The 22,500-nt window shown below is 37.2% G+C and overlaps 2 protein-coding genes across 7 annotated transcripts in view; one reads left to right on the forward strand and one right to left on the reverse strand.

Moving 5' to 3' along the window:
- Nucleotides 1-13,109, forward strand: part of LOC100329589 (ephrin type-A receptor 7) — a 189,254-nt gene extending 176,145 nt beyond the window's left edge. The window contains exons 13-20 of one of the 5 annotated variants that reach the window (XM_087293837.1): nt 1-167; nt 630-782; nt 4,529-4,719; nt 4,941-5,105; nt 6,731-9,974; nt 10,024-10,359; nt 10,728-11,496; nt 11,940-13,109. The exon at nt 1-167 is cut by the window's left edge and continues 37 nt beyond it. In XM_087293837.1, coding sequence (XP_087149963.1) covers nt 1-167; nt 630-782; nt 4,529-4,719; nt 4,941-5,105; nt 6,731-6,845 — 791 coding nt within the window. In that variant the 3' untranslated portion in view covers nt 6,846-9,974; nt 10,024-10,359; nt 10,728-11,496; nt 11,940-13,109. Of the gene's footprint in view, nt 168-629; nt 2,279-2,605; nt 3,439-4,528; nt 4,720-4,940; nt 5,106-6,730; nt 9,975-10,023; nt 10,360-10,727; nt 11,497-11,939 lie in introns of those variants that run through there. The other 4 variants (XM_087293838.1, NM_001441487.1, XM_087293839.1 and 1 more) reach the window with 4 other exon arrangements.
- Nucleotides 13,110-17,873: 4,764 nt separating this feature from the next.
- Nucleotides 17,874-22,500, reverse strand: part of LOC101886774 (prolyl endopeptidase) — a 23,615-nt gene continuing 18,988 nt past the window's right edge. For both annotated transcript variants that reach the window (XM_087296085.1, XM_087296084.1), the window contains exons 14-15: nt 21,824-21,980; nt 17,874-20,542 (exon numbers count right to left, since the gene is read on the reverse strand). In XM_087296085.1, the coding sequence (XP_087152211.1) occupies nt 20,254-20,542; nt 21,824-21,980 (446 nt within the window). In that variant the 3' untranslated portion in view covers nt 17,874-20,253. The remainder of the gene's footprint in view (nt 20,543-21,823; nt 21,981-22,500) is intronic.

A 22,500-nucleotide genomic window follows, 5' to 3' on the forward strand; every position in this document is an offset into this window, starting at 1 on the left:
ATCTGCTGAGCGGAGTTGCGTCTGGGATGAAATATCTGACAGAGATGGGTTTCCTCCATCGGCGGCTGGCGGCTCATAAAGTGCTGGTCAACAGCAGTCTGGTCTGCAAAGTGTCCGGCTTCAGACCGCTGCAGGACGACAAGATCGAGGCCGTTTACAGCACGCTCGTGAGTCTTTCTCCATCGCTTCACAGTCAGCATATTGGTAGTTTTCAGTCATGTGACCTATGACAAAACAATGAGCCATAATGGCGGCTACACTGGGAACTCCATACACTGCGAAAATGCTTGTCTTACGTAGAGGTTTTTGTCTTGATTCTATCCCAAATATCTAAAGATTTTTTTAAATCAAATGCATTTTTAGACAAGCAATAAATACAGTTTCAGAAATAATGAGTCAAAATTAAAAGAGTTTTACCTTAATATAAGCTAAATAATCTGCCAATGGGGTAGAAAATAATCTAGTTTCCACGTTGTAAGATTATACACACATGTGGGCATATTGCTCGTAGACTTATTAATCATACAGAATGTGTTTGTTCATAATGTGGAAAAGCCCACCGTCTCCTGTAATGGTAGGCTTTGCTGTAGGGTGATTGTCAGTTGTCCTTCTGTGCATGTGTGTTCCAGCACGGAGGGAAGAGTCTGGTGTTGTGGACGGCTCCAGAAGCGATCCAGTATCGCCGCTACAGCTCTGCGTCAGACGTCTGGAGCTTCGGGATCGTCATGTGGGAGGTGATGTCCTTCGGGGAGCGGCCCTACTGGGACATGGGCAACCAGGACGTACGTCTGACCCTCATTTACACTGCTGATCGACCTCTATATACAGCTGAAGTCATTATTACAAATGTTTTAGTCTTTTCCAAATATTTCCCAAGAGTTCCTGATAAACTTTAATCAAATATAATAACCTTCCATCCCCCTCGCAATGGGTTTCTTAATCTCCTAGTCAAATGTAATTCCTTTAGAGCTGTGTTTCTCAACCATGTTCCTGGAGGACCGCCAGCTCTGCAGATTTTTTTGGGGGCTATCAGTTTTTTAGGGTGTGGCTATCAGTTAATTAGGGTGAAGTTATCAGGCTTTAAGGCGGGGCTGCCAGTCATTAGGGTGTGGCTATCAGTATGATAGGGTGGAGTTTACAATCTTTAAGGCGGTGCTATCAGTCTTTTAGGGCAGAGCTATCAGTTCTTTAGGGCGGAGCTATCAGTTTTTTAGGGCGGAGCTATCAGTTATTTGGGGCGGAGCTATCAGTTATTTAGGGCGGAGCTATCAGTTATTTAGGGCGGAGCTATCAGTTATTTAGGGCGGAGCTATCAGTTCTTTAGGGCGAAGCTATCAGTTTTTTAGGGCGGAGCTATCAATTCTTTAGGGCAGCGCTATCAATTTTTTAGGGCGGAGCTATCAGTTTTTTAGGGCAGAGCTATCAGTTCTTTAGGGCGGAGCTATCAGTTCTTTAGGGCGGAGCTATCAGTTCTTTAGGGCGGAGCTATCAGTTATTTAGGGCGGAGCTATCAGTTATTTAGGGCGGAGCTATCAGTTTTTTAGGGCGGAGCTATCAGTTTTTTAGGGCGGAGCTATCAATTCTTTAGAGCGGCGCTATCAGTTTTTTAGGGCGGTGCTATCAGTTTTTTAGGGCGGCGCTATCAGTTCTTTAGGGCGGCGCTATCAGTTTTTTAGGGCGCGCTATCAGTTTTTTAGGGCGGAGCTATCAGTTTTTAAGGGCCGTGCTATCAGTTATTTAGGGCGGAGCTATCAGTTTTTTAGGGCGGAGCTATCAATTCTTTAGGGCGGCGCTATCAATTTTTTAAGGTGGAGCTATCAGTTTTTTAGGGCGGAGCTATCAGTTCTTTAGGGCGGAGCTATCAGTTTTTTAGGGCGGAGCTATCAGTTATTTGGGGCGGAGCTATCAGTTTTTTAGGGCGGAGCTATCAGTTTTTAAGGGCGGTGCTATCAGTTATTTAGGGCGGAGCTATCAGTTTTTTAGGGCGGAGCTATCAATTCTTTAGGGCGGCGCTATCAGTTTTTTAGGGCGGCGCTATCAGTTCTTTAGGGCGGCGCTATCAGTTTTTTAGGGCGGAGCTATCAGTTTTTTAGGGCGGAGCTATCAGTTCTTTAGGGCGGAGCTATCAGTTATTTAGGGCGGAGCTATCAGTTCTTTAGGCTGGGACTATCGATCCTTTAGAGAGGGGCTGTCAGTCCTTTTGGGCGAATCAGTTCTTTTGGGGTGTGCTGTCAGTCCTTAAGGGTGGGACTATAAGTCATTTAGGACGGGACTATTAGTCCTTTAGGGCGGAGCTATCAGTTTTTAAGGGCGGTGCTATCAGTTATTTAGGGCGGAGCTATCAGTTTTTTAGGGCGGAGCTATCAATTCTTTAGGGCGGCGCTATCAGTTTTTTAGGGCGGTGCTATCAGTTTTTTAGGGCGGCGCTATCAGTTCTTTAGGGCGGCGCTATCAGTTTTTTAGGGCGGAGCTATCAGTTTTTTAGGGCGGAGCTATCAGTTCTTTAGGGCGGAGCTATCAGTTATTTAGGGCGGAGCTATCAGTTCTTTAGGCTGGGACTATCGATCCTTTAGAGAGGGGCTGTCAGTCCTTTTGGGCGAATCAGTTCTTTTGGGGTGGGGCTATCAGTCTTTAAGGGTGGGACTATCCATCCTTTAAGGCAAGGTTATCAGTTTTTTAGGTGCAAGGCTTTCAGTTCTTCAGGGTGGATCATCAGTGAATCTGATAGAGCCCCTGATAGAATCTGACAGAGCCCAAATGTTCCCTCATTTTGATTTTAGCAATCATATTTCAGTGATTCAATTGATTGCCTATTGGACAAAATCATGCACGTCCTACATTTTCAGGACCATATGAAGAGGATGTAAGTCATGATAGCAAAAAAAATGACCATCTTAACTTCCGTTTCATGTTAACTTTATGGGGGCTAATACTACTGACCTTTAAGAAACATTTGTTAATAATAAATTGCTTTTAAACCGACCAAACAAAAAAAATAAGACTCTCCTCAGAAGCTAAAAACATTATAGGAAATGCTGTTCTTGGAATTTAAAAAAGAGTCAATATTTGCGAGGAGGGCGACTGCTTTAGAGTTCAGCTGTAGACGGTCACTGATCTGTGGACAGTCACTGCTGCTCCTGCTTTAAATCTGACTAAAAATCCCTTTAGGTTGTTTGTGGTGTAGATTTTCCCTCTCCTTCCCCTCGGCCTGTCAGCAGGAGGAGATTTGACTGTGAGGAGTTCTGCATTTGTATGAAAATATTAAAGTAGCTGAAGCGAGAGGACAGATAACGTGTGTGTTTGTGTGAGTGTGTATAAGTGTGCACTTTGACTTGAAGACCACTTCAGCTGCGTGACCAATGCCTCTCAGAAGTGTCTCCGCCTGTGTGTTTGTCCTCTTTTACTGGCTCTGAAATAAACCCCGGCTGAAGGACGACACACACTCCAGGACCACACTAATAATAATGTGGACTGTAAACATGCAGAGAAGCTGCATCACTTAAATAAAACAGCATATATGTTTCGAAATGATTAATGTAATTTTTAAAAAATCCACTTTTTGCTTGATTTATTTATTTATTTATTTATTTACTTTTTTATTGATGACTTTATTATTATAATAATTTTATTGTTATTTATTTATTATTATTATTATTATTTTACTGTTATTGTTGTTTTTATTATTATTGTTAATATTTTTATCATTATTATTTTGTATTGCTTTTGTTGTTGTTATAAATATTATTATTATTATTATTATTATTATTATTATTATTATTATTAATATTTTGTTATTATTGGTGTTGTTGCTGTTGTTATTATTATAGGTGTTGTTGTTGTTGTTGTTATTATTATTAATTGTATTTTTATTGTTTTTATTATTATTATTATTATTATTATTATTATTATTATTAATATTATTATTGTTACTATTAATATTTATTATTATTATTGTTATTATTAATATTGTTACTACTATTATTATTATTATTATATTTTTTGTTATTATTATTACTATTTTTGTTATTATTATTGGTGTTGTTGCTGTCGTTATTATTAATATTGTTATTATTATTGTTGTTGTTGTTATTTTTGTTATTATTATTGGTGTTGTTGTTATTATTAATATTATTTTATTGTTATTATTTTTAATATTGTTAATATTATTATTATTATTATTAATTATTTATTTATTTTTTAAATAAATAGTTAGTTTCCATTCAGAAATTCATTTCAGGGAAAAAATATTTTAATTAATGCCAAAACACATTTGAATGGCCACTTAAGCATTTAAAAACATATTTAGTTGATTAATTAAATAAATAAGCATGTGACATCCTCAACCAATCACTGTGTACATAGTTAATAATCATGATGACCTCATTCCCATCAATGAGCTGTGTGTGTATTGCAAAGACATGCATGCCTGGAGCACATGTATAGAACAGGCCAAATTCTCCTTTGCGCTTTTACAAACAGGAAATCAGGGGTGTCCAGACCTAATTCTATGCCCTCGTTGTGTGGACAGGTAATAAAGGCTATCGAGGATGGTTTCCGGCTGCCGGCGCCGCTGAACTGTCCTCCGTCTCTACATCAGCTGATGTTGGACTGCTGGCAGAAGGAGAGAACGGAGAGACCGACTTTCACACAGATCCACAGCGCTCTCAGCAAGAGCATCCGCAGCCCAGACAACATCGGCTCGTCCACGCTCGGACGCAGGTAACGCATCCGTCATACAATACTGTACAACACTGTCACTGTAATCTACACTATATCAATGTACACAACACTCTTCATTACTGTAAACAACACTATATTACTGTACACAACAGCCTTACTGTAAACAACACTATTATTGTACACAACACTCTTCATTACTGTAAACAACACTCTTGCGTATGTGTTTGCGTGTGTGTGCATGTGTGTGTGTGTTCGTGCAGGACTCTGGGCTCGTCTGTATCTCTGGCCGAGCGAACTCTTCCCTCTTTCCCGTCCTTCAGCTCAGTGGGCGAGTGGCTGGAGGCTGTAGACATGGGCAGATATAAAGACAACTTCACCGCCGCTGGATACTGTTACCTGGAGTCTGTGGCCCGCATGACCGTACAGTGAGTTCAGGCTACTACACACACAATTATAATATTAATAATAATAATAATAATGATACTACTACAACTGATAATAACGATACTACTACAACTAGTACTACTACTACTAATAATAATGATGATGATGATGATGATGATATTAATAATAATAATGATAATAATAATAATGATGATAATAATAATAATAATGATACTACTGCAACTAATAATAAGGATGATGATGATAATAATAATAATAATAATAATAATAATAATATAATTATTATTAATAATGATGATAATAATAACAATAATAATAATAACAATAATAATAATAATAGTAATAATAATAATAATAATGATGCTACTGCAACTAATAATAAGGATGATGATGATAATAATAATAATAATAATGATAATAATAATAATAATAATATAATTATTATTATTAATGATGATGATAATAATAATAATATTATTATTATTATTGTTAATAATGATGATAATAATAGTAATAATAATAATACTAATAATAATAGTAGTAGTAGTAGTAGTAATAATAATAATAATAATGATACTACCGCAACTAATAATGAGGATGATAATAATAATAATAATAATAAGAATAATAAGAAGAAGAAGAAGAAGAAAAAGAAGAAGAATATAATTATTATTAATAATGATAATAATAATAATAATAATCGTAATAATAAAAATAATAATAATAATAATAATGATACTACTGCAACTAATAATAAGAATGATGATGATGATAATAATAATAATAATAATAATAATAATAATAATAATAATAATAATAATAATAATAACAACACTAATGATACTACTGCAACTAATAATAAGGATGATGATGATAATATTAATAATAATAATAATAATAATAATAATATAATTATTATTAATGATGATAATAATAACAATAATAATAATAGTGATGATGATGATGATAATAATGATGATAATAGTAATAATAATAATAATAATTTTAATGATAATAATAAAATTAATAATAATGATGATGATTATAATAATAATAATAAAATTATTAATAATAATGATAATAATAATAATAATAATAATAATACAACTAATACTACTAATGATAATAATGATGATGATGATGAAGAAGATAATAATAATAATATATTGTTTTTTGACTTGGTGAAATTAGGCAGTGTCACTGAAAAAATTTATTTAATTATTATTATCATTAACGAATAAATAAATTAATAAAGAAGAACAAAAAGAAGATGATTTTACTAAAATTCTAATTCAATCCAGAATGTGGACATTATTACTGCTGTTGTTAAATATTATTGTTGTTCTTTCTCTGTTTCTTAATATCATACAGAATTTTTTTTATTATTATTATTCATATACCGCACTAGTTTGGAATGTTTTGTAATAAATATTTGATCAAATAATATTTTTATGCAATATTTTACAATAAAAAAAACTATATACCTCCAATATTTTGCTTTGTTTTATTTTACAAAAATGTGCATCTTTGGATTGGAAATAGCTAGAGTGTGTGTGTGTGTGTGTGTGTGTGTGTGTGTGTGTGTGTGTGTGTGTGTGTGTGTGTGCATGCTCTTCATCTGTGTGTGTGTGTGTGTGTGTTTCAGGGATGTGTTGAGTCTGGGCATCACCTGTCTGGAGCACCAGAAGCAGATCCTGTCGGCCATTCAGACTCTGAGAGCGCAGGTGATCCAGATGCACGGCCGCGGGGTGCAGGTCTGACAGCGCCTCTCGCAGCCGCAGCACAGAGAAACACAACCCTGCACTGCAAAACAGGCTCTTCTTACTTACAGCTTTACTCCTGTTTCCAGTCCAAACAACTCAAAATGCTCAAATCAGGAACATTTTATAGACCAGCACTAAATATAGTCTTGCTTTCAGAAATAATGAGTCCAAATGAAGAGAGTTTTTCATTAAGTATATGTTAAATAATCTGCCAATAGGGTAAGAGAAATACACAAATTTAATCTGAAAGTTAGATTATTTTGCATGCATTGAAGGTAAGAGGTTGCAAACAACTCATATGGGCTGAATTTAAACAAACAAATGAAATTTAGCAATGTTCACCTTCATATGTTTGTTTAAATTCAGCTCATATCAGTTGTTTTGCAGCCACTTACCTTTAAAAATATTTTGTTAATCCAATGAAACATTTTTTTCAGTGTATCCCTGTGTACTCCCTATTTACTCTCTCTCAGGTGGTTATAAAATAACAATGGGCTGCTTTTCATTCCTTAAGGGAAGGTTTTGAGTTATCATTGGGCTGGAGGTACATGGACCTGGCAACCCTGTAAACCTGTAACCACTGAGTAGGAGCAACAAATACTATAGAAGTCAATGGTTACAGGTTTCCAACATTCTTTAAAATAATCTACATTTAGTCGTTTACTGTAGTAGACGCTTATATCCAAAGCTGTCAATTATCCTGTCAATCACAAACACATATCACATGGAAAACTATTATTCTGCTCACCCTATTGGCTGATTATTTAGCTTGTTTTAAAGGAAAACTCATTTAAAGGGGTAGTTCATGAAAAAATGTAAATTTACTCACTGTTTACTCTGCCACAAGTGGTTTTTTAACCTCTGTTGGTTTCTTTCTGTTGTTAAACTAATGAAGATGAAGCAGAAAAACAAATACCATGGAAGTCAATGGTTACTAGAAACTTTGTCTGACAAAAAATATTAGTAATTTTTTCCTTAAAACAAGCAAAACAATCTGCCAATGGGGCAAACAAAACCACTGACTTCTGTAGAAGGAAAAACAAATGCTGGTTACAGGTTTCCAACATTCTTCAAAATATCTTCTTTTGTGTTTAATAGAATAAAAAGGGTTTGAAACAAGTAAATGGTGAGTAAATTATGACAGAATTGTCATTTTTGGATGAACTAATATGTTAATTTTGATGTATTATTTCAGATTTTTCACGTTTAAGTAAATTATCTACCAGTGAGTAAATAAAATAATCAGGTTTCAAGTGAAAAACAAGATTATTTATTATTTTGTTCACCTCATTGGGAGGTTATTTTGCTTGTTTTAAGGCAAGACTCACTTAAAGGGGTAGTTCACGCAAAAAAAATGTCATTTTACTCACTGTTTACACTCCTCTAGTGGTTTTAAACCTCTATGAGTTTCTTCTGTTCACTCAAAGAAATGATTGCTGTTTGTTCAAACTACTTAATTAAAATGAGCTGGAACAACACAATCCTTGACATATTTGGTGGACAACTTAATTGTTTTGTTGTAAACACTTAAATTTGTGAAGTTTGATGTTTTAAAGAAAAAAAGTTAACACCATTGACTTTCACTGAAGGAATAATAAACGCTATGGAAGTCAATGGTTATTGGTTTACAACATTCTTCAAACTATCTTATTTTGTCTTTAACAGAAGAAAGAAACTCAAAGGCTTAAAACAAGTAAATGAGTAAATAATGACAGAATTGTCATTTTTGGATGGACTATCCCTTTAATTTTGATGTATTATTTCAGATTTTTTTAAGTTTAGGTAAATAACCTACCAGTGGGGTAAATAAAATAATCAGATTTCAAAGCAAAAACGAGATTATTTATTATTTTTCTCACCCCATTGGGAGATTATTTTGCTTGTTTTAAGGCAAAACTCACTTAAAGTGATAGTTCACGCAAAAAAAATACAGTTTACTTACTGTTTACATAAGTTTCTTCTGTTTGCTCAAACAATCTGAGCTGTTTGTTCAAACTACCTATTTAAAATAAGCTGAAACAACTCAATTTTTGAGATATTCAGGGGACAAATTAACTGATTTATGTTCAATACACTTTAATTTGTTAGGTTAACTTAATAAAGGAAGAAATTTACAAAAACAGCTAAAAACCTTTGACTTTCATAGAAGGAAAAACAAATGCTGTGAAAGTCAGTGGTTACAGGTTTCCAACATTCTTCTAACATTCTTCTTCTGTGTTCTGTAGAAGAAAGAAGGTTTGAAATGATGAGTATAATACTGACAGAATTATCTTTTTTTTTCATTTAATTTTGATGCATTATTTCAGATTTTTCAAGTTAAAGTAAATAATCTACCATTGGGTAGATAAAATAACCAGATTTCAAAGCAAAAACAAGATTATTTATTAAGTTATTCCCTCATTGTCAGATTATTTTGCTTGTTTTAATGAAAAACTCACTTAATTTTTACTCTTTATTTCTTAATCAAGACTAGATGTATTGCTTGTCCAGAAAATGCTTCTTGATTTCAGAATGTTCAGATATTTGGACTAGAAACAGGACATAAACTCTAAATGAGAGAAGCTTTGCCGCAGTGCATCTTCTCTATGGGTGAACGCTGGTCTCTTCTTCCACAAAAGGGGATGATTGAGAATAAACTCCTCCAGAATAACCCTGCGTGCTGATTTCTTCCACGACAGCATCTTTCATTAGGATTTAAGCAGTGGTCCAGATCTTCATCCAGACTGAGAAACTCCTGCTTTGCATCAGATGGAGGAGATCGGGCAGCGTCTTCAGGAAATGAGTTGAGTTCTGCTGTGAGAAACCTCGTCTGTAAATCCCTCTTCTTCTGTGTCTTCTTCATTTGACCTCCGTCTGCTTTTGTTTCTGTTGGATCTTCTCTCATTTCTGGACCTGGTTTCCCTGTTTATTTGGTGTTTTTCAGACATCTGTAATGATCTTCTACTCTTTTGCACTGATTTACCTACAGAAGCGTGTATCATATTTATTATTAGAGATTTATTTATGCGTCTACAGATTGTGATTATCAGTGTTTTTGATTGCTGAGATGTTCTGTTTCAGCACTGATCTCAATGCTTTTCTTCAAATGTTCCTGGATTTGGCTTGTGGTTGATTTGCCTGCACTTTGTGAATGAATGAATGAATGAATGAATGAATGAATGAATGAGTGAATGAGTGAATGAATGAATGAATGAATGAATGAATGAATGAATGAATGAGTGAGTGAGCGAGTGAGTGAGGGAGTGAGTGAGTGAGTGAGTGAGTGAGTGAGTGAGTGAGTAGATGATTGAGTGAATGAATGAGTAATTGGTTTAGGTGGGTAATAAGAGTTATTGAGTGAGTAAATAAGTGATTGAGTGAGTTAAATTAGTGATTGATTTGGGTGAGTGAGTGAGTAGATGACTGAATTAGTGCATGTGTGAAAGAGTGAGTGAGTGAGTGAGTGAGTGAGTGAGTGAGTGAGTGAGTGATTTATTTGGGTGATTGAGTTATTTGCATAAATGAGTGATTGGTGTGGGTGGGTGAGTGAGTGAGTGAGTGAGTGATTGGTATGGCTGAATTAATTAGTGAGTAGAGCTGTTGTTAAACTTACTGGGTGAGTGAATGATTGAGTGAGTAGATGATTGAGTAAATGATTGATTGAGCTAATGAATGAGTGAGTAGATGATTGGGTTATTTGTTGTGAGTGAGTGAGTGAGTGAGTGAGTGAGTGAGTGAGTGAGTGAGTGAGTAGATGATTGAGTGAATGAATGAGTAATTGGTTTAGGTGGGTGATGAGTTATTGAGTGAGTAAATAAGTGATTGAGTGAGTAAAGTTAGTGATTGATTTGGGTGAGTGAGTGAGTAGATGATTGAATTAGTGCATGTGTGAAAGAGTAGATGATTGAGTGAGTGAGTGAGTGAGTGAGTGAGTGATTTATTTGGGTGATTGAGTTATTTGCGTAAATGAGGGATTGGTGTGGGTGAGTGAGTGAGTGAGTGATTGGTATGGCTGAATTAGTTAGTGAGTAGAGCTGTTGTTAAACTTACTGGGTGAGTGAATGATTGAGTGAGTAGATGATTGAGTAAATGATTGATTGAGTTAGTGAATGAGTGAGTAGATGATTGGGTGGTTTGTTTGAGTGAGTGAGTGAGTGAGTGAGTGAGTGAGCGAGTAGATGAGTGAGTGATTTGTGGGAGTGAATTAGTGGTTGGATTGGGTGGGTGAGTAAGTCCTTGGGTGAGTGAGTAAATGATTGAGTGAGTAAATGGGAGTGAGTAGATGATTGAGTGATTTGAGTGAGTGGATAAGAGGTTGGTTTGGGTGGGTGAGTGAGTGAATGAGTGAGTAAATGAGATTGATTGGTATGAGTCAGTGAGCAGATAATTGAATGAGTAGATGATTAAGTGATTTGTTTGAGTGAAGGAGTGAGTGAGAGAGTGAGTGAGTGAGATTTCTTTATTTTGGGAGAGTAGATAAGTGAGTGAGTGAGTGAGTAGAGGATTAAATGAGTAGATGATAGAGTGGTTTGTTTGAGTAAATGAGTGATTGGTTGGGGTGGGTGGGTAAGTGAATGATTGAGTGGGTAAATGGGTGAGTGAGTAGATGATTGATTCAGTGTAGATGATTGAATGATTTGTTTGAGTGAGTGAGTGAGTGAGTGAGTGAGTGGTTGAGTGTAGATGATTGAATGATTTGTGTGAGTGAGTGAGTGAGTGAGTGGTTGCTTTGGGTGGGTCAGTGAGTTATTGGGTGAATGATTGAGTGAATGATTGAGTGGGTAAATGGGTGAGTGAGTAGATGATTGATTGAGTGTAGATGATTGAATTATTTGTTTGAGTGAGTGAGTGAGTGAGTGGTTGCTTTGGGTGGGTGAATGAGTTATTGGGTGATTGAAAGAATGATTGAGTGAGTAAATGAGAGCGAGTGAGTGATTGGTATGAGTAAGTGAGTAGATGATTGAATGATCTATTTGTTGTGAATGAGTGAGTGAGTGAGTGAGTGGTTTGGGAGGGTGGGTGGGTGAGTGAGTTATTGGGCGAGTGAATTATTGAGTGAGTTGATGAATGAATGGTTGGTATGAGTGAGTGAGTAAATAAATTAATAAGTAGATGATTAAGTGATTTGTTTGAGTGTTTGGTTTGGGTGGGTGAGTGAGTAGATGATTGAGTGAATGAATAAATGAGTGATTTGAGTGAGTGAGTGAGTGAGTGAATGATGAAGTCATTGTTTGGCTGTGTGAATAAGATATTGGATAGTTGAGGTGGTGAGTGAATGACTCGGTGAGTGAGTGGCTGAGTGAGTATGTGAGTAAACACTTGTTTGTTTGTTTGGTTGGGTGAGTGAGTGATTGGTTTGGGTTAGTGAGTAAGTGAGTGAGTGAGTGAGTGAGTGAGTGAGTGAGTGAGTGAGTGAGTGAGTGAATGTGTACACACAAATACAGTCACACACCTGCATACTTTAATTACACACCGCGCAGGCAGTTGTCTGATATTCCGGGAGGTTTGTAGGACTTGATGTTGGGGTTTGTACAGCAGAAGTGGTTGTTCCTGAACAAGAATGTTCTAGTGTTATTGAATTTCATTTTCTTTCTGTGTGCGTGCAAGTGTGTGTGATGTGAGTGTGTGAACAAGATTTGGTTGGACTTGGAAGCAGTATTGAGAGAAACCCTAATTCAGCACACACACACACACACACACACACACACACACACACACAGCTTGGTGCAAACCACATGAACAACAAATACATATAGTACAAGCGACTGGATCTTTATTTGTCTTCACCTATTAGCTTCTTGATTTGTAGGATGTGAGCAGCTGAAGTGTTTGGTAATTTAGTAATACTACATACAAAGATGCATATTCCTCATTATTATTCTTACAGCCGTATCATATCTGGCATAACCCGATGAATAATCTCTACAGGAGGACGAGATGCTGTACTGTACCGTACTGTTCAACAGCCCTTTACCCAACAAGACTCGAGTCCCCTTTGCATTGTATCTGTTTGATACTGTAAATATGTATTTGAAAATGCAATCTATTTTTATAATTTGTTTGAATAACGATGCTGATAATGTGCTGAATGAGATCTTCTCACTGTGTTCAAATGACTATTGTTTGAATTAAGCGAGTAGCGAAGAGAATAATCAAGTCCTCCTTTTGTTTTGGGTTTATTTCTCGACTTTCTGTTGGAGTTTTTCATGATTTCTACCTGTTAGAGAAGCAGATGGCTGTTGCAATATTGAAACATGTTATTAAAAAAATACAATACAGGTACTGTGGACTCATTGTGTTTGCTTTCCGACGTTTTCCCCAAGCCTGAATTCATGAGTTTCTATTTTAATCATGTGGAATCAACGTCACATTTCAGCCCTCGGAGGAACAGCAGGACGCCAGCAAGGTGCTCTTTGTTCTGCATGTGTATCAGGAGGTTTCTTTTAATAACTGATGTTCTTTCATGCCACTGTAAACCGTTTTAGCGTGAGGACGACAGAGTGATGGCAGAAAGTGTGTTAATAATTGATGTTCTGAGGTGTTTCCTGCTGTTTTATGTCATTGTTCAGATGTGGAGGTGTGTGAGCTGTAGTGGATGCTTTATGGCGCTGATCATTCACTGTGTTTGAATACAGCATTAGAGATCAGAACGGAGGACTGATGGAGGAAGACCAGCGCTGTGTGGGAGAGAATACACCAGTTAATACTGACAGTTCCAGCAGAGTGTGTGTAAGTGTATTTTACAATGTGTGTGTGTGTTTGAGGGGTGCCCAAGTGGGTAGCGCTCTCGACAAACAGCAAGAAGGTCGCTGGTTTGAGCCTCGGCTGGTTCAGTTGGTGTTTGTGTGTGGAGTTTGCATGTTGCATGTTGGCGTGGGTTTCCTCCGGGTGCTCCGGTTTCCCCCACAGTCCAAACACATGCGCTATAGGGGAACTGATCAACTACACTGGCCATAATGTGTGTGTATGGGTGTTACCCAGTGATGGGTTGCAGCTGGAAGGGCATCCGCTGTGTAAAATATATGCTGGATAAGTTGGCGGTTCATTCCGCTGTGGCGACCAAGTTTCATCAGCAGAAGCCAGCTTCAGCTGCAGTGTGTGTCTGCATGAGTGTGTGTGTGTGTCCATGTCTGAGAGACTGTGTGTGTTTGTGAGTGTGTGAGAGAGACTGTGTGAGTGTATGAGAGATGAAAGTGTGTTTGAGAGAGTGTGTGTGAGAGGGTGTATATGAGAAATGAAATGGTGTGTGCGTGTGTGTGTGTGTGTGTGTGTGTGTGTGTGTGTGTGTGTGTGTGTGTGTGTGTGTGTGTGAAGTGTTTACACATTTTTCAGATTAAAAGGCTCCACCTTTAAGCCGGTGTGAAGGAGAAAGTTTCCTCACACCACAGTTTGATCCAGGCAGCTCCTCAAATGGGATTTGTGAGATTAATCCGGATCGGGAGCAAGTGTGAACAAACAAAGAGGAGCGAGGCCTGATCCAGACTCTCTGAGGGAGAAACACACCTCTAGAGCTCAGGTCAGTGACTGCAGATGGAGACGTCGAGTGTGTGTGTGTGTGTGTGTGTGTGTGTGTGTGTGTGTGTGTGTGTGTGTGTGTGTGTGTGTGTGTGTGTGTGTGTGTGTGTGTGTGTGTGTGTGTGTGGAGAACAGGGTCACATGAGAGCAGCAGATGAGCAGTGTGTTCTGGAGTTCTCGATGGGCTTTTAGTGGCTTTAAAGTGAAGCGTGATGAACTGCAGGAGGCTCAAACACTAAACACTCTCCATTATTATGTTTAAACCTGATTGACGTGTAGAAAACAAACTGCTGTTGTTCTGTCTGTGTTTTTGGGTGTATACACACATAAATGACTTCCCTTCTCCAGATGTTGCACTGTGTGTGTGTGTGTGTTACACCTATACACCTGCAGGGGGCGACACATGACCGTCTTTGAGGGATCTTATTATTATTTAATCTCACATTCTGCTTTTATTTCTTCTGGTCACTCTGATCATGCTTTAATATTGTTTTTCTATTCAGTTGTCATAAATTTAAGTCATAAATATAATGTTTTGGCGTAATAATGAGATATTGTGTGCTTAAAGATGTGTTCTCCTATGAGGCAGCTATATATTCTTGATATTTATATATACACTTTATTAGGTACACCTGACTAGTACCGGGTCAGACCCCCTTTTGCCTTCAGAACTGCCTTAATCCTTCATAGGTCCAACAAGAGATTTTGCTCCATGTTGTCATGATAGCATCACACAGTTGCTGCAGATTTGTCGGCTGCACATCCATGATGCCAATCTCCCGTTCCACCACATCCCAAAGCTGCTCTATTGGATTGAGCTCTGGTGACTGTGGAGGCCATTTGAGTACAGTGAACTCATCGTCATGTTCAAGAAACCAGTCTGAGATGATTGAGCTTTATGACATGCTGCGTTATCCTGCTGGAAGTAGCCATCAGAAGATGGAGACACTGTGCTCATAAAGGGATGGACATGGTCAGCAGCAATACTCAGGTAGGCTGTGGCGTTGATGCTCAATTGGTACTAATGGACCCAAAGAAAATCTCCCCCACACCATTACACCACCACCACCAGCCTGAACCGCTGATACAAGGCAGGATGATCCATGCTTTCATGTTGTCTGAGCCGAGCATCTGAATGATGCAGCAGAAATGGAGACTCATCAGAGCAGCAACGTTTCTCCAATCTTCTATTGTCCAGTTTTGGTGAGTCTGTGTGAATTGTAGCCTCAGTTTCCTGTTCTTAGCTGACAGGAGCGGCACCCGGTGTGCTCTTCTGCTGCTGTAGCCCATCCGCCTCAAGGTTGGACGTGTTGTGTGTTTAGAGATGCTCTTCTGCAGAGCTCGGTTGTAACGAGTGCTTATTTGAGTTACTGTTGCCTTTCTATCAGCTGGAACCAGTCTGGCCATTCTCCTCTGACCTCTGGCCTCATTAACAAGGCATTTGCGCTCACAGAACTGCCGCTCACTGGATATTTCCTCTGTGTCGGAGCATTCTCTGTAAACCCTAGAGATGGTTGTGCGTGAAAATTCCAGTAGATCAGCAGTTTCTGAAATACTCAGAGCATAATATATTATGGAGTACTGCTCAGTTCACAGACCATTGCTCTTTGCATTTCTCGGAGGTATTTTGCATAGCATATCATCTAAGGATGACCCTTGAGTGGAAAGAAGATGGATGGCATCCATGCACCAGCACATTTAGACATATAAAGTTGTCTAGTATTTCTTTCTAGTTAATCTAGATAAGAGACGATCACTCAGATTTGAAGCTCTCCATTGGTCAGATCTGGCATATCATTTATAAAGCTTTGCCTTGAGACGTTCCTAGAAGTGAATGTGTGCCAGAATATATATTTATTTTTTAATGATTATGACTCATATGATGATTAAAGTGCTTCAAATGACATTAATATTTCAGTGCTCCTATTAATGTAGTTTTTTGCATGGGAAGTCCAGTACCTACACGTCTACCCTCATTTTCTACATAAGCAGCATTTATAAACCAGACCACTGGATTTTGCACGGTCTGTCCTCTAAATGTAGAGAGTGCTTTAATGGTCACAGCTGAAGTTCATAAGGCTTCATCTGATTAACTCTCAGGTTTTGGTCAAGCTCAGATTAAACTTTGAGTGACCACACAGAGTCCGGATTCTTCATTTCACCTCTGCACCTTTAACCAAATGTAGGTCGATCTGCTGCATCCCAGTGAGATTTCAAGAGCACAACAGTGATGAAGAGCACATGCTTACTCTCGCTGTAATTATTATGGGATGGACGAGGCTGTAATTACAGTTACTCCTGAATATGTTAATCATGCACATAAAAATGTAGTTTTTGTCTCGTTTCTTGTCCAAAAATCTACAAATTTGGAAATCAAGAAGCATTTTCTAGACAAGCAAAAAAAAAAAAACTAACCCTGAAATTGTCATTTTTTAAACTAATGAGTCAAAATGAAGTGAGTTTTTATTTAAAACAAGCAAAATCATCTGTCAATAGTTTTAGTAAAATAATCTTGTTTTTGCTTTGAATAAACATTTCATAATGAGTCAAAATGAAGTGAGTTTTTCTTCCCCCGTTGTCATAATATTTGGCTTGTTTTAATTTGAACTCTCTTCATTTTGGCTCATTATTATATATTATTATATATTATACATTTTCTGATAGTCTAGAAAAAGCTTCTTCATTTCAGAATTCTTAGATATTTGGACTAGCTTTTATTTTCAGCTTAGTTCCTTTATTAATCTGGGGTCACCACAGCGGAATGAACCGCCAACTTATCCAGGACTTGTTTTACACAGCGGATACCCTTCCAGCTACACCACAGACAATTTAGCTTACCAAATTCACCTGTCCCGCATGTGTTTGGACTGTGGGGGAAACTGGGGCACCCGGAGGAAACCCACGCCAACATGGGGAGAACATGCAAACTCCACACAGAAACGCCAACTGACCCAGCCGAGACTCAAACCAGCAACAGCACTGGTTTGTGCATGCTGTGAAGCGACAGCAATACCTACTGCGCCACCGCGTCGCCAAGTTTTTAATTAAAACAAGCAAAATAATCTGACGATGGGGTCAGCTAAACATCATTTCAAAGTGAAGACTAGGTTATTGGCAGATTATTTAGCTTGTTAAAGTAGCCATGATTTTACATATTTAGTATTATTTGTTTAAATTATGGTTGGCTATTTGTATTAAAACTAGAGTGCTAATAAAGCATCTCATAAATATAACTGGTGTGTTAAACTTTATTTCTGTAGGTCTGATTACTTGAGAGTAATAAATTTGTGCAATAAAATTGCAGGTTAACTATGTCTGTATATAATAACTTATATTTGATTGTAACTTAATCTGATTGTAATGCAGTGATATGCACCTTTTTAAAGCTGCTTTAATATAGTAATTATTGTAAAAAGCACTATACAGATAAGCCTGAATTGAACTGAATTGTTTAAGCTACAGTAAACTGTGATAGTGGGTTTGTAATCCTTTGCTGCCTCTTGGTGTTTGATAGAGGAATTGCAAGTCAGATGAATCCAAAATGAATCATTTATTATATCAAAACCCGTACTTTAACAGAGGTAAACATCAAAAATGGTCAATTAATTACCTTCAATGCACTGATTAATGTGCACGCCCTGAAATCTGCATAAAGTCAAACATCTTAAAGGGACAGTTCACCAAAAATAATGAAAAATAAACCCTCCGTTTATTCATGCTCAAGTGCTGGTAAACATTCATGAGTTTGTTTCTTCTGTCGAACACAAATGGAGATCATCTGAAGAATGCTAAACAATCTGACACCAATAGCAGAAACAAAAACATTCTTCAGTAGATTTTTCTTTACGTTTAATAAAGGAAAGAATATTAGTAGCACACGTTTGGAAAATCTGATCGTCTTATTTATTATAATTTTTTTTGGTAACACTACACTTTGGGTGCACTAATATGCATTAATTAATGCTTAATGTATAACACAAGAAGAGCCAAATCATTAATTAATGACTAGTGTGTGAGCAACAAGCCAACATTCTTTATGAGTCATACATTAATTAACCAATCTATAAATTAATGAACAGTTTCTGTATTGTTTTGTGTTTATTTACAGTCTGAACTGCATTATGGGATGTTGATCTCTGCACTGTCCACTTCTGATGCTGAAAATTCAACTCTTCAGTTTAATAAAGTGTCTTTCATTGACATTTTAGTGGTTTGAAATAATAATATAATGAATAAGAAATAATATCTGGAGAAACAGGTCTGTAAGACAGCAGAACATGTGCTGCAGTTTATTACAAGGTTTCTGTGGCGTAATTTACAACACAACATTCAATCGTTTTCCTTCAGCTTAGTCCCTTATTTATCAGAGCTCGACACAGCGGAATGAACCACCAACTATTCCAGCATGTGTTTTACACAGCGGATGCCCTTCCAGCTGCAACCCAGTATTGGGAAACACCCATACACACTCATTTACACACACTCATACACTACGGCCAGTTTAGTTGATCAACTCCCTCTATAGCGCATGTGTTTGGACTGTGGGGGAAACCGGAGCACCCGGAGGAAACCAACGACAACACAGGGAGAACATGCAAACTCCAACAAGACAATATATCACTTTAAACTATTCAAAATGTTTAAGAAAGTCACTTTTTAAATACTTTTCAAGTCTAAAATGTCACCCTGCAGCCTAAGAGCATAAGAGCATGCCCCTCACTGAAGCTGAGCAGGGCTGAGCCTGGTCAGTGTCTGGATGGGAGACCACATGGGAACGCTAGGCTGCTGTTGGCAGTGGTGTTAGTGAGGCCAGCAGGGGGCGCTCAACCTGCGTGCCCCAGTAAAGTGAAGGGAACTGTCAGTGAGACATTAAACCGAGCTCCTGACTCTCTGTGCTCATTAATAATCCCATGGCTCTTCTGGTAAAGAGTAGGGGTGTAACCCTCCCTCCATCAGCACTTACCCATCATGGCCTCCCAATTATCCCCATCAACTGAATTGACTCCATCACTGTCTCTCCACCACACCTGTATTTCAGACCCGTCTCCCATATTGTTTTGTCTCCCGGAAAACTCCCGGAATTCCACCCCCACCCCCTGCTCCTCAGCTTTTTGGTACATTCCCCATGCACACCGAACCCAACACACAACCATCTTCATGGATCTGATCACAGCAGCCGCCCGAAACACGCTTCATCGTACAGTTACTAACACCACAGTTCACAATACCCGGTTCTCAACAGTGTTATTCAGACACCTCACCCCCAAACTTAACCCATCCAAGACTTTCAGGGACAAATGCTGTCAGGTGTGCCTATAGCTGATGTGTGGTGAAGCACTGGTGCCGTTGTCCTGTGGCTGCCGGAGCATCATCCAAGTGATGGCGATGTGTTTTAGGTGTATAGTAATGCACGATATGTGCGCTATATAAATACACCTGACTTATGTACTTTCTAAAAGTTGTAGTGAAGAAAGCTCGAGATCCCATAATGCAATTCAGAAGCAGAAATAAACAGGAGACAATAATAATCACCAATCAGCAAACATGTCCAAGTGCTGCGGTCACAGTTCACAATAAGCTTTCATTAGCTAATACTAGTTAATGTGTTTACTATCATGAACTAATACAGAACAGTTCTCATACAGCATTTATTAACCATCGTTCAACATTTACTGATGCATTAATAACCTCCAACCTCATGCATGTCAACATTACTTAATGCACCGTGAGCAACTAACAACAAATGCTGTAATAGAGAATTGCTCAATATCTGCTCCTCTTAGTAAATACATTAACACACATTAACCATAGAACCTTATTGTGAAGTGCTACCGCTGCTCATTTAGGGATACCTCCTACAGTGTAAAGTGTCACCATGTTTGCTCGTCTTTCTCTGGTGTGTGTGTGTGTCTCAATCTCTCCATTGGAGCCCCAGAGTGTGTGCGATGAAGGAGAAGATGTGTGTGTCCTCCAGGATGGCTTTAGCGGTGGGTTTTCCGGCTCCGTGTCCGCTCTTGGTGTCCACGCGCACCAGCAGAGGTTGTTTTTGGGCTGGATTTCGGCCCACAGTGTGCTGGACGGTCGCCACGTATTTGAGTGTGTGTAGAGGAACCACGCGGTCATCATGATCCGCCGTCAGCAGCAGCAGAGCGGGAAACACCGGCCCGTTGCACTGCGGGAGATTGTGCAGAGGAGAATACCTGGCAACACAACATGTCACTAAGGTTATTACAGTTTCTCACTCATAACCTTTATGTTGACTTACGACTCAAAAATGACCCAGACACTACACACACACACACACACACACACACACACACACACCACCAGTCAAAAGTTTGGGGTCAGTAGGATTTTTCAATGCTTTAAAAAAAGCTTCTCCTGCTAACCAATGCTGCATTTATTTAATCAGAAATACATTGTGAACTTGTAAAATGTTATTGCACTACAGAATAACTGATCAGAAGTAGTTTATAATTTATTTGAATAATTTATTCCAGTGATTTTACTGATGAATTTCCATTACTTCAGTCTTCAGTCATATGATCCTTCAGAAATCCCTCTAATATTATTATTATTATTATTATTATTATTATTATTATTATTATTATTATTATTATTATTATTATCATAATTATTATCATAATTATTATCATTTTGTTATTATTATTAGTATTAGTATTATTTTTATTTTCATTATTATCATCATTATTGTTATTATTTTATTATTATTATTATTATTATCATAATTATTATCATCATTATCATTATTGTTATAATTATTATTAGTATTATTATTATCATTATTATCATCATCATTATTGTTATTATTATTATTATTAGTATTATTATTATCATTATTATCATCATCATTATTGTTATTATTATTATTATTATTATTATTATTATTATCATCATCATTATTGTTATAATTATTATTAGTATTATTATTATCATTATAATCATCATCATTATTGTTTTTATTATTATTATTTTTATTATTATTATCATTATTATTATCATCATAATTATTGTTATTATTTTTATTATTATTATTATTATCATTATCATTATTGTTATAATTATTATTAGTATTATTATAATTATTATCATTATTATCATCATCATTATTGTTATTATTTTATTTTTATTATTATTATCATCATCATTATTGTTATAATTATTATTAATATTATTATTAGTAGTAGTATTGTTATTATTAATATTATTATTATCATTATTATTGTTGTTGTTATTATTATTAATAATATTGGTAATAATAATAACTGGAGTAATAATTTCATAAGGAAGCAGTTATTCAAAATTTTTATAATATTTAACTTTTTTTCATTTTATAAATGCAGCCTTGATGAACAGAATCCTTTTTTTTTTTTATCATTTTCTTCACTTTTGACTGCCGTGGTTGGTTAAACGCACACACTCCTTCAGTGGTGGTAGTGATAATAAGACATCAGCTTTACTTGATGAGCCACTGAAACTGCTCCGGGTCATCCGAGCAGCCGTAGTCTGTGGTCCAGGCGTGACCGATGGTGAATTTGTGGAACTTGAGCATGTCCATAACACCGACCTCCATTACTGCACAGCCGAAGAGCTCAGGACGCTGGTTTACACACGCAGCTGACAACAACACACACACACACACACACACACATGTTATAGAATAAGCAAACAAAGTCTACGTTTACCTGAAACACACACACACACACAATCTAAAAAATTGTTATTTCAAACCAATTTTGGCTACGTTATAGACCAGGGGTGTCCAAACCCGGTCCTGGAGAGCCGCTGTCCTGCATATTTTAGTTCCAACCCCAATCAAACACACCTGATCCAGCTGATCAAGCTCTTACTTGGTTTACTGGAAACTTCCAGGCAGGTGTGTTAAAGGAAGTTGGAGCTATGCAGGACACCGACCCTCCAGGATTGAGTTTAGACACCCCTGATATAGACAACACCAACTGCTGGGTTCATTTGTTTAATGCAATTTTAAGGACCTCATTCAGTTTGGGTTCATATTTTACCCAGTTTGAGTTGGAATAACCCAGATTTGTTCGTGCACATGCTCATATCTAGATTTGAGATGACGTATTGTGATATTAGATATATGAGATATGATCCGGACTCTAGCAGCTGTGTT

This window comes from Danio rerio, chromosome 19 (assembly GCF_052040795.2).
Source record: "Danio rerio strain M-AB ecotype USA chromosome 19, GRCz13ab, whole genome shotgun sequence".
Taxonomy (NCBI): Eukaryota; Metazoa; Chordata; class Actinopteri; order Cypriniformes; family Danionidae; genus Danio; species Danio rerio.